Here is a 12430-nt window from a genome sequence, read left to right on the forward strand (position 1 = left end):
GTTATTAGTCTCAGTTTTACTCTTTACTGAAGATTATTCTTTCCACCTTGGGCCTCACGATGCGAATTTTTCGCGGTTTTCTTTGGGAATAATAACTAAGTTATGTGATTGCGTTGCTTAAATTTCCAACAGTTGAGCTTTTCTAAGAAGCTATTAGGTTCATAAGAGGAGGAGCTGAACCACCTCACCCATCTCTCTACTACCTGAGCTTACAGGCATCATAAGCGACCAACTAGTAGCTTTCTTGGGTTTGAACAGGCACGAACCCAGCTAACGATTTGGGGTGGGCTACAGTACACCCTAGGCACCTGGGTCCGTGTTAGGGTTTAATGTAGTGATCGAGAGCACTGTACCTTGTTTTCTTTTTCTTTTTTTGGGTCAAACGTAATAAAATTCCTCCATAAGAGCAACTCCAGTGTTGGAGTCCTCCCCCAGGCTATGCACTATTCAATCCATCTTATGAACAGTAACTACCCTTAATGAATAGTAATAGCCCTGGCAATAGCATTTGCATCTCCACCGTTACACTTCAATAGCTCTGGCAATAGGCAATAAAATATTAGTATTTTTTTTTTTTATAAAATAATACAAAATAATTTTAATTGTAATATCGGATAAGATTTTTAATCGTTCTCGTTGCGCCACGTGTCATTATCCGAAGTATTATTAAATAATACAAAATAATTTTATTTGTAATTTCGGATAAGATTTTTAATCGTTGTCGTTGCGCCACTTGTCATAAAATCCGAAAAGACAATTATTGGGAATGGATTTTCGATAAATTTTTTAATCATACTCGTTATGCCACGTGCCATTATCCGAAAATACAATTATTGGTAATGGATTTATGATAAGATTATTAACCAATCACGTCGCGTCACATGTCATAACTTGTTTACAATCTTTGAGGATAGATTTCCATCATATTGTTAACGAATGACGGCATGCCACGTGGCATTATGTACAACCTAATCCTTTCTGAATCCTCCATATAATCCACCATTCATCCTCACAAATCTCACACCAATTTTATCAAGATCTCTATCATTATTCATAGTTTCTGCTTCCTTCTTCACAAAAATCTGTACCATTATTCATAGTTTCTGCTTCTTTCTTATAATGTCTTCTTCTTCCTCAAGGATGATGTGGGAACTTGATCAGGAAGAGGAAGAGGAAGAATTGTTTAACTAATCAGAAGCAATGTTCAATCACCAGGGGGCAAAAAATGAGAGGGAAGAGGATGAGGAGCGTAGAAGGAGAGATGACGAAGTAAGAATGGGCAGAGCCTCACATTCCCGTCGAGTCATCCAAGCTGTGGCTCAGATCTGCAGGCCCAGCCGTTCCGGAAACCTTGATAGAAGCAGGCAACGACAAGGTATGGAACTCTTGGATGATTATTTTGTCCCTAATAGTGCATTCCCTGATACGTACTTTAGACGTCGTTTTAGAATGGAACGACATTTGTTCAACAAAATCATGATTGCTGTTTGCAACCACGATTCTTACTTTGTGCAAAAGAATGATGCTTTTGGTGCTATGGATCTACTGCCTGAGCAAAAAATTATTGCTGCCTTGCGAATGCTTGCATATGGAGTATCTGCAGACCAAGTGGATGAGATAACGAGAATGGGGAAATCAACCATTCTTGAGTCCCTGATGAGGTTTTGCGGAGCAATCGAATCTATCTACACCGCTGAGTACCTCCGCAAACTTACAAACATGAACTTGGAACGGCTGTTGAAGAAGGCCGAGATGCGTGGTTTTTCTGGGATGATTGGAAGCATTGATTGTATGCACTGGACGTGGAAAAACTATCCAAGTGCATGACAAGACACGTATGGGGACAGAAAATGAGCAAAAAGTATCATTCTGGAGGTGGTGGCATCTTTTGATACATGGATTTAGCACGCCTTTTTCGGGGTCCCGGGAGCTCAAAATGACATCAACGTCCTTGCCCAATCCCCAGTGTTAAATGATGTCCTGCAAGGAAAGGCACCAAAAGTCACGTATGAGGTCAACGGACGTATGTACGACGGGCCATACTACCTAGCTGACGACATTTACCCGCGATGGTCAACATTTGTCAAAACAGTGCCACGTCCGCGAAGTGCAAAGGAAAAACACTTTGCAAGCTGTCAAGAAGGGTGCAGGAAGGATGTGGAGCGTTGTTTCGGTATCCTCCAAACTCGCTGGGCGATCGTCAAGGGTGCTGCCAGATTGTTTGATGTAGAGTCACTTCGATCCATCATGATGACGTGCATCATTCTTCATAACATGATTGTGGAAGATGAATACGATTATGAAGCCGTTGATGAATATGAGCCAGACACGATGAACAATTCAAGAACACGTATATATTGTGCTCATGACGCCACCGATGAGCCCGTGCAACATGAGTCATTACAAAGGGATGAACGTTACAATGAAAGGCTCATTCAACAATATACTGCATTTCAAATGCCAGACATGCACAATGCCCGGCAAATTGACTTGATAGAGCACCAGTGGGCATTGAAACAAGCTGAAGATAATTAAGTTCATTTAGTGTGTTTTTTTTAATTTGGTATGTTTATGTTATTTTATTTGGTGTGTTTTATTATTTGGTATGTTTATGTAATTTTATTTGGTGTGTTTTATTATTTAGTATGTTTATGTAATTTTTTTGGTGAGTTTTTTTATTATTCGGTATGCTTATGTAATTTTATTTGGTGTGTTTTTGTCATTTCAATAAATATTCTCTTAGTATAAATAACTTACCAAATTAATTTGAATAAATATTCAATAAATTGGAAACAACATAAATAATACAAACAATAAATAATAAATTACAACCCAAAGTGATTGGAAAATTATGGGCTCCGATTACAAAAACTACTATATTCATCATCACTTAACCAATTTGTGGTGCTAGGATGATCTTCTCTTGTGATGCTAGGACCATCTTGGCTTGCTATCGCTTCTCTTGCACGCCTCATTCGCACCACGTCCGCTTTCTCTGACTTCCAAAAAAATTTAGAATTTGGAGACTTCCCTTCTAAAGGCGTGTTCATAATCTCACGATCTCGTTGAGCCCGTCTTTCTTCTCTAACATGTTCCCTTTCTTGCCTAAGTAACTCTCTTTCTCTCTCATTAGCCTGAAATTCTCTCTCAATAGCTGCAGCTTTTGCGTCCTCTCTAGCCTTATCAGCCTCATATTTCGCCAGTTCCCTCGCCAAAGTCAATTCACCTTGGTGAGTAAGTTCTTCCATGAAGTTTGCATAATCATTCTTGGAAGCACTCCCTTTTCTCTTTGAAGCCTTCTTACCTTGAGGCCTAATTGGATAATGGGTCGAACCCGACGCTTGTTCAGGGATGGGTGTTTCGGGCACTTATTCTGCATCATCTTCATGAACATGCGAGACATAATCGGGTGTAGAGTGTAGAGGGGTGCTGTTCATGTGCACTTCTGGACCGACTGGCACAACTCTAAATTTAGGACAATCTTTGACAATATTCCAACATTCCCACTGGTTGAATGATTTATTTTTGCTTTTGGTTTTGGCAGCGTACCAAGCTTGTGCTTGAAGTTCCTACACAATGCGGGAGAAGAAATAATTATAATGAAAATAAGTAACAAATAAATAATACAAACAACATAATTATAATGTAAGTAGGTAACAAATAAATAATACAAACAATAAATAATAAATTATGTAGGTAACAAATAAATAATACAAACAAATAATTATAATATAAGTACGTAACAAATAATTATAATGTAAGTACGTAACAAATAAATAATACAAACAAATAATTATAATGTAATTTTGGGTATCAAATAAATAATATATTGTTACCTGATCCGAGTAATTTTCCCCACTTCGAATATTACTACTAGCTTGTGCCAATGCATCTCTCCACGTACTAAACGATTGGCTAGGTAATTTCGAACGACTGGGCATCGATTCTTTGGTTCTTTTCCCACCAATTTTCTCAAGATAATTGGTATGAATAAGACTCCACCTTTCTCGCAACTACATCTCATTACCTGTAAGCGAACTATGAGTAACTTCAACCCAGCTAGTACACAACGCAACATCTTCAAGAAGCGACCAATTCGTACCTGCACCAGTGGTCATTTTGTTGAAAAAAAAATGGATTGAAACTTTGAGACAAAGAAAGGAATGTGATTGAAAATAGTTGAGAAAATATGAAATTGTTGTGTAAGGTAGATGATAATAAGAAGGTATTTATAGAAAAGTAAAAACAATTTTTTTTAAAAAAATTTCAGATTTTTTTTTGAATTTTTTTGAATTTTTTTTAAAATTTTTATTCAATTAATTAATTTTTGCCGTTGGATATAAAAAAATTTGAATTCCAACACTCCAGATTATGCCACGTGTCACAACGGTAACTTTTCTTAATTTTAAAACTATTTTTTCTTTTATTTTTTATTTATAAAGCATATTAATATCCACCGTTGATCTCAGATCGAACGGTGGATATTAAATAAGACTTTTTTTTTTTGACAGTTGAGATCGAACGGTCCAAATTAAATATCCGTTGAGATCGAACGGACCGTGGGAAGCCATGTGGCTTCCTAACAGTAACTGAAAAAGCAAATTTTTTTTCTAATTTTGTGTCGGCGACGCGTCCCCACGCGTGAGTGAGGTGCACGCGCTTGACAGAAAAAAAATTAAATAAGGCCTGACGTCAGCACTGGCGTCACAGGGCCTCAGGCTCTCGGGCTGGCAATTCTCCACGGGCCCAGAGCTCGGGCCTTCACCTTTACTCAGGCTTGCCCACGCTGAAGCCGGTCCACAGGGCCTCGGGCCCCTTTTCTCTCCCCCGTCTCCTGAGCAACTACCCATGCTGGGCTTGCTCTAAAGATGGCTATTAGAGCATTTCCACGTCTAAAAAGCCCCCCGGGCAATAGGCTATTTAATCCTTTAAGCGAATAATAACTGCTTTTAGTGAATGAATAGTAAATATCCAATTGCGTCTTCACAATAGGCAATCTGTTTTAAAATATTATTAAAATTTTCTTATAAAATAATAAAAGATAATTTTTAATTTTTAATTTTGGATGATAATCAAAGGTTGGTTGAAAGTATTTTATAATATTTGAAAATATTGAAATGCGGTGTAAGGTGGAAGAACATGGTTAGGTATTTATAGAAAAAAAAAATTATTATTTTTTTATATTTTTGTATTTTTAATTATTTTTTATGATTTTTATTTGCATTTTTTATTAATTTTTTAATTGTAGCTGATATCAGCTTTGCATCACATGGCCTACGGGTTAGGTTAGTCGATTTTAGCCTAGATAAGCAACTAGACTCCCCCAGAGTCCAGTGGATAGGAATGGGGTGGAGGAATTTTGGGGGAGGGAGGGGATTTAATCCACTATCTTCTAGGAGATTTGACAGGGGTGAAAGTGCTCTTACGAGGTAAGGAAAACTCAAAAGAGAGGCACCCCAAAACAAACAAGTAAAAGCACAACTAAACTTAACAGAAAATACAATGAACATGCCCAAATAAGAGAGATCACAACAAATTTTAAAATAAAAACCCTAGAGCTGAAATAAGAAAAATGTCGCCTCCTCCCAACTGTTGTAGCATCAAGAAGAAGACCAATGAACTAAATGGATCAATGGAAAATAGGGTGGGCAAGTCACCCGAGCAATGAACACTGCCATAATCCTACCAGATAGTGTAAATTGTACTTTAAGAGCCACCAAACAATAGCAGAACACTCCGCCGAAGGAGATTCTTGGATGAAGCATTCGATGATTTGAGTGGCCAAGGTTGATGATTGAGGATTCGTGAGGAACAACAAATGGAGATGAATGATGCATACAAAACTGAGAGCAAATTTTTACTTGTAAGCTCAAAATAAACCAAACATAAAAGCTCAGAGCATAACACCACAAGATAAAAGAGGTTACTGAAATCAAGGAAGAGAAAGAAAACAAAAAAAGCTGAAGAGAAGGGCCTGCCACTGACCCACCAAAGGAAGGAGAAATTTTTAGTTCTGACGGGAACACGGGTGGTACACCACATGTTTTTATGCAAGTGGTGGAAAATTTTAATTTTTAAGTTATTAACCTTTTAACACACATAACCCATCATTTATATAAGGACATGTGATGTACCACCTCGTGTGACGGTCGCACTGAAAAATCTCTCGGAAGGAAGAGGTCGGCAACTATAGAGATAAAAAGGGTTTCTTTCCCTGAGTATTGTACCATGTTTAAAGGTAGCACCAAACATGGTAGGATTAAATCACACTAATTTTTCACTGCAAGAATACAAAGTATGATACTTCAGAAAAAACTCAAGAAAGCTTTTTTGCTTGAACCAAAAGTGCTTTTGTTACAATCACTTTCTGATGGCGATGCTTCGCCAACTTTCATCCGCATCCACAACCACCGGGAAAATGGTAGTAAGTTTGGAAGTAACTTGCACTCTGCTCTTCTTTGATGCACTGGTGGCCCTTAATGCAAGAAACCTTGTTGCACTTTACCCTTTTCGTACGGAAGGAAATATATGCTACCTTTTGTGATTTCCATTTGAAACCTTGAAAATACATCGTGTCATTCCTTGATATTGACAACAAAAATGAAACTAACGAGTGCTAAAGATTAGTCGTTCACACAGGTGATCGACCATTTATGCAACTAAGAGCCACTAGTGCATACTAGTTTCACATACATTAACTACTCACGGTTATTCGCTTGCATGAGCCGAGCATATATTTTTAGAATAAAAAATAAAAGAAAGAAAATTTTACCTAAATTTTGTTGCAACTTGCGACGAATATTCAATTTTGAAGTCTAAAGGGTTATATGTGCATGACAGAAGATTTTTCAAAACAAGTGTGTATGATATTTACAACGCTAAAATATACTACTGAAAAAGTTATATTCGAATTATTCATGTTTTTGGAATTGAAAAATAGACAAAATCAGAATATAAGTTATTGATTGAAACAAAATTTTAACTAAAATGTCACATTTGGAAATGAAAAATAGTGATTTTAGGGAATAAACACGAGACGTCAAAATATAAAAAGTAAATATTTTCGAACAACCGAGTTACAAATTCCTTGCAAATTCACATTTATTGTTTTTTGGGACAAAATAATTGGACTTTGAGCGTTTGAGAAATAAAAAAACCGCTGTCCGCGGGAAAACTTTGAACATAGACATATGGACAGAACCCGGCCCCCCCACGCGAATCTTAGCGGATCAATTTCTCGCGAGATCCAACGCAACAAAAGATAAAATAAAAAACTAAAAATTTGTTAAATAATTAATTAAATTTGAAAATTAAAAAGGAAAATTCGAAGGAAGGAGAAGCTATATATACCAATATAAAAATGGAGGGAAGAACAGAAGAAGATGTGTCTCCCTCTGCTGTCTACAACACACAAAAGAGAGAGAAAGTGAGAGGAGAGAGAGAGGGGAGAGAGTTTATTTAGGGTTTTCGCGGATCGCACCCGCCGCTTGTTTAACGCGGTAATCCGAATTCTCAGCCTCTTGTTTTTGTTCCCAAGAATATTTTCCCCAAATTTTCATTTTCAATTTTTTTTTTTCAAATTTTTTATTAGGATTTGCATGCAATCGATTGCATTTTGATGCGTTTCGTGATCGAAATTACAATGCAGATGGCTGGGGATTGAGAAATTCACGTTGCGAGTTTGGCATGGTGGTGGGCTGCATTGCGAGCAGGAGGAAATGGATTCGGCACGGAGTTGGCTGTCGAAGCTTCAGCCGCGTGAAAAGCTGAGGAGCTCGACGAGGAGGAAGGAGCCGTGCGCCGGCGGCGATGTAGGCGGAGAAGAGTCGAATATGGATGAGGAGGCGCTTTCCAATGTCACGAAGCAGAAGGCTGCAGCGGCGAAGCAGTATATTGAGAACCATTACAAGGAGCAAATGAAGAATCTCCAGGAGCGGAAGGAACGGTAGATATATAATTTGAATTGATGAATTTGCATTTTTGTTTTCGGAAATTGGGAAAATCATTGAATTTGTAATTGTAATGCTAAATAATGCAGCTTTGTGATGATTTCTTGTTGGATTTACTGATATAGGCAGAGAAGTTTAACCCAGTTTTTGTGGGTTTTTTCGATTTCGAATTAGTAATTATGCTTCTTTATGGCAGACGAAACATGTTAGAGAAAAAGTTGGCTGATGCCGACGTCTCTGAGGAAGATCAAAACAACCTTCTCAAGTTTCTTGAGAAGAAAGAAACCGAATACATGCGCCTTCAGAGGCATAAAATGGGTGTTGATGATTTCGAGCTGTTGACTATGATCGGCAAGGGCGCATTTGGTGAGGTATAAATTTTCTGAAAAGATCTTGTACTTTATTGTCTTCTTTAGTTCGAATAGCTTTACAAGTGTTTTGGGTCTCTCTATATATGGAGAACGCGGAGGTTGGTGACTAAATGACATGATTGAGCTACTCAAAGAAAAATGTTACATAAAGGAGAGTTTTGTAATGAAACAAAAAGTTCAGTTTCAGCCTCCTAGCTGGCACAGCATAGAGATCTTGTCTCATGGGATTGATATAAGTTTTTGACCAATGTTGCTTCATGGTGCAGGTTCGTGTATGCAGGGAAAAGACGTCTGGTTCTGTATATGCCATGAAAAAGCTTAAGAAATCAGAGATGCTTCGTAGAGGCCAGGTAATCAGTTTAGTGTCCTGCCACTTGAATTACTGAAGTAATTTGAACTGTATCTAATGCCAGTTGCTTTATATTATTTTTAGGTAGAGCATGTCAAGGCGGAAAGGAACTTACTTGCTGAGGTGGACAGCAATTGCATTGTCAAGCTGTACTGTTCATTTCAAGATGATGACTATCTTTATCTTATAATGGAATACTTACCTGGAGGAGATATGATGACATTGCTCATGAGAAAGGATATTTTGACTGAAGAGGAAGCTAGATTTTATGTTGCCGAAACAGTTTTGGCAATTGAGTCTATCCATAAACACAATTACATTCATAGGTTTGTGGTACAAATTCACTATTTACACTGATTTTTTGAAATAGATTTAAGTAAATCTAATTTTATTGGACTGCGAAATAGAGGTTAACCTAGTCTGTTTTGCATATTACAGGGATATTAAGCCTGACAATTTGCTACTCGATAGATATGGACACTTGAGACTGTCAGATTTTGGGTTGTGTAAACCTTTAGACTGCAGTACAATCCGAGAAGACTTTTCAGTAGCACCCAACGCTAATGGTGCTGCACAGAATGATGAACGTCCTGCAGCTCCAAAACGAACACAACAAGAGCAACTGCAACATTGGCAGAAGAATAGGAGAATGCTCGTAAGTTATATTGTAGATAAAAAAAGAACTGTTTATTTTTGGACGTACAACATTGTCATTCATGACATTTTGGTAGGATGTTGCAAAGTTATCGTTCGTTTAACTCTTGATATATGCCCATTGCAGGCTTATTCCACTGTTGGTACACCTGACTATATTGCTCCAGAAGTTCTGTTGAAAAAAGGTTATGGGATGGAATGTGATTGGTGAGTATTATGATTTTCAGCAAAAGGGTGTTTGAATGTTTAACACTGATGAATTAATAACAAGCAATTGGAGAATCATGTGGCATAACAATAACTATTTTTACTGCCTTTCATATTGTAATGGGATCATTTTGAAATTGCTGTACCATATCACCTTTATGGGCCATAAACTGAAGAGCCACTTTGTTTTTTGATGCCTGGATTGACCGAGTTGTGATTTTTGTTGATACACAGGTGGTCACTTGGTGCTATTATGTATGAAATGCTTGTGGGTTACCCGCCCTTCTATTCTGATGATCCAATGTCAACATGCAGGAAGGTAAAGTTTAGAAATATTGAAAGTTTTATTTTAAGTTCTCTTTTAAAAAGCCTCGAGCATAATTCCCTTGGGCTTTTATGTGTGTAGCTTGTGATGTCTCATGTCACCATTTATTCTCACCCGTTTGCCTGATAATGTTTGCTGTCTTGCTCGTCTCTTGTAGATTGTAAACTGGAAAACGCATTTGAAATTTCCAGAAGAAGCAAGGCTGTCTCCAGAAGCGAAAGATCTTATTAGTAAACTCTTGTGTAATGTCAACCAGAGGTTGGGAACAAATGGCACAGATGAATTAAAGGTGTTGTATGGTGTGTCCTGTTCTAAGTATTTTCGATTTGCTCATGAACTCGTTGCATATAATGGGAATTACCTTGCTGCTGATTCCTATTCCAGGTTCATCCTTGGTTCGATGGGACTGAGTGGGAAAAGCTTTACCAAATGGATGCTGCATTCATTCCTGAGGTCAATGATGATTTGGATACTCAAAATTTTGAAAAGTTCGATGAGGTATACATGGTCCTCAGTTTTTTGTGGATTTTGTGAGGCTATTTGCGGTGAGCATATCATGTTGCTCATAATTTGATGAATACTGATTTTTGGTATCCAGGCTGACAATCAAACTCAGAGTTCATCCAAAACTGGTCCCTGGAGAAAGGTAAGCTTATGAGTTTTGTTCATACTTAGCTATTGTCACTAATTTGTATATAGAATTTGTATCCATTGTTTGTTATTTAACTTGCCCTACAAGCTACCCCCCACCCCACCCCTAATTCATTCCAAAATTTCCCCTTATATTTTTCTCTCTCCATTTTGCAGATGCTCTCCTCCAAGGACATTAATTTTGTTGGCTATACGTATAAGAACTTCGAAATTGTTAACGATTATCAAGTGCCTGGGATGGGTATATCTCTATCTTCCATGAACTTGCAGGAGAACTTATCATTTGTTATATATTGGTATCATTTAAAAGTTTTTATATATACATGTGTGCATGGATTTGGATGGTTCATGCAATGTACGGGTAAACCCACAAAATGTTAAGGGGTCAAACTGGTAAACAAACAAAGCATCTACTGACTGGCTGGTTTCCAATTATTTTGAGTGCTCTTTAGTATGGCAATTTTCTGTTTTTTTGTAAACTTGGGTGCCTTCTTTCTGCGTAGCCTCGTTGAAGAAAAAAAGCACCAAATCAAAAAGACCATCTGTAAAAACACTTTTTGGTACGTACATCATTCATATCGTATCTGTCTTCTAACATATATTGCTGCCCAGCATTTAAACTAGGATTGGGCAAATGTCTTTGCACATGTCTTTACATTTCTTACCTTTTGTGTTCACTTGATGCAGATGAAGAGTCAGAGACGTTGGAGACATCAGAGACATCCGATAATGGTAGTCAACATGTGCAAGGGAGCTTTTTGAACCTCTTGCCTCCCCAATTAGCAGCATCCCAAAACCGGGAGGACTCTTCCTGACCTCGCCAATCCATCAGACGGACTAGGAGCTTGTTCCCATTTGCATTTCGGCTTTCAACTGACAAGGGATACAATTCTCGATGCTGCCTTCTGCGCCTGTATTTTTTTTTCATGGCTATACCGGCTGGAGCTTCGGGGTTTCGAATGAAAACTCAAGGGGCTCTTGGGGTCTGAAGAAAGGTAGTGAACTTTGAAGCCACTAATTCTAATTGAGCATCTTTCTTTGACAAAGCGTCCTCTAAGTTTCTGTCTTGAAAGATGAAAGTACAACTGAAGCGTAAATATTACCCAAACTCATTTTACCACTGAAGTGTAATTTTCTTCTTTCTTCTTCCTCTTCGATGTCATTCTACCGAAATATGTACAAAAAAACACACGAATTTGTTCGATGTATACACGTGTTATTCGCTTTATTAATTAACGATAGCAATACGATTTGTTCACTGTATATGCATGTTTTTTTATTATCAACAACTACCGTTCATAAAATTTGAATGTTTAACCTCGTCTAACATGGTCGAAACTTGGTACCATCATACCAAGCGGTTGTTAAGTTGATCTCTCTCTTTCCCTTTGTATTTTGTTCCAAATTGTTGGTTTTATAAATCAATTGGTCAAATAGGGAAGTATACTTCGACAAAAAAAAAAAAAGAAAAAAAAAAAGAAAAAGAAAAAAGGGAAGTATACCAATAGGGTTAGTTACGAACGTTTAATTAAGAGTCCGAGAGACATAACATGTCAATAAAAAAGTAGTGAACTGTGATTTATTGCAACTAGTTAAGTACCCTCTTATACTGTAAGATTGTAGCAGGTTTTATTTGTGGGTATTTTCCCAATCAATTCATTGCGAAGAATGATGCACAACTTTCATCATGCTTAGATAATTTCACATCATGCTAAAGTAAACAAAATACGTGTGACTACGTCGTGTACTATATATATATATATATATATATATATATATATATATATATATATATATTTAATTTCTTTTATTTAATTAATTTCATCTTTCAGTCGAAAACGTAGAGCGCAGGAAGATTCGGTCGAATGCAATGCACGTCAACCGTGAATCACATCCGAGGCCAAATGAAATTAGGGCATAATTT

The 12430-nt window shown here is 37.4% G+C and overlaps 1 protein-coding gene across 2 annotated transcripts; it reads left to right on the plus strand.

Annotated features, from left to right (window-relative positions):
- Positions 1-7299: 7299 nt before the first annotated feature.
- On the plus strand, positions 7300-11769 carry LOC137726570 (uncharacterized). Of its 2 annotated transcripts, XM_088694265.1 has the most exons (14): positions 7300-7499; positions 7649-7945; positions 8146-8320; positions 8587-8670; positions 8754-8995; positions 9108-9324; positions 9451-9530; positions 9765-9849; positions 10013-10144; positions 10240-10353; positions 10454-10501; positions 10663-10747; positions 11010-11066; positions 11194-11769. In XM_088694265.1, exons 2-14 carry the CDS (start codon positions 7719-7721, stop codon positions 11319-11321), a joined length of 1674 nt encoding a protein of 557 aa, XP_088550391.1. In that variant the 5' UTR covers positions 7300-7499; positions 7649-7718; the 3' UTR covers positions 11322-11769. The 2 variants fall into 2 exon arrangements, with proteins under 2 accessions (XP_088550391.1, XP_088550392.1); XM_088694266.1 differs by lacking the exon at positions 11010-11066 and having other exon boundaries at positions 7374-7499.
- Positions 11770-12430: the final 661 nt, after the last annotated feature.

The sequence above is a fragment of the Pyrus communis genome, chromosome 5, assembly GCF_041283825.1.
Source record: "Pyrus communis isolate YQ-2024b chromosome 5, ASM4128382v1, whole genome shotgun sequence".
NCBI classification, from domain to species: Eukaryota; Viridiplantae; Streptophyta; class Magnoliopsida; order Rosales; family Rosaceae; genus Pyrus; species Pyrus communis.

Coding starts and splice junctions, on each gene's coding strand:
- LOC137726570 (XM_088694265.1), top strand. CDS start 7,719: ATGGATTCGGCACGGAGTTGGCTGTCGAAGCTTCAGCCGCGTGAAAAG. Junction 8,671..8,753: donor AGATGCTTCGTAGAGGCCAG/GTAATCAGTTTA, acceptor TATTATTTTTAG/GTAGAGCATGTCAAGGCGGA. Junction 9,850..10,012: donor CAATGTCAACATGCAGGAAG/GTAAAGTTTAGA, acceptor CGTCTCTTGTAG/ATTGTAAACTGGAAAACGCA.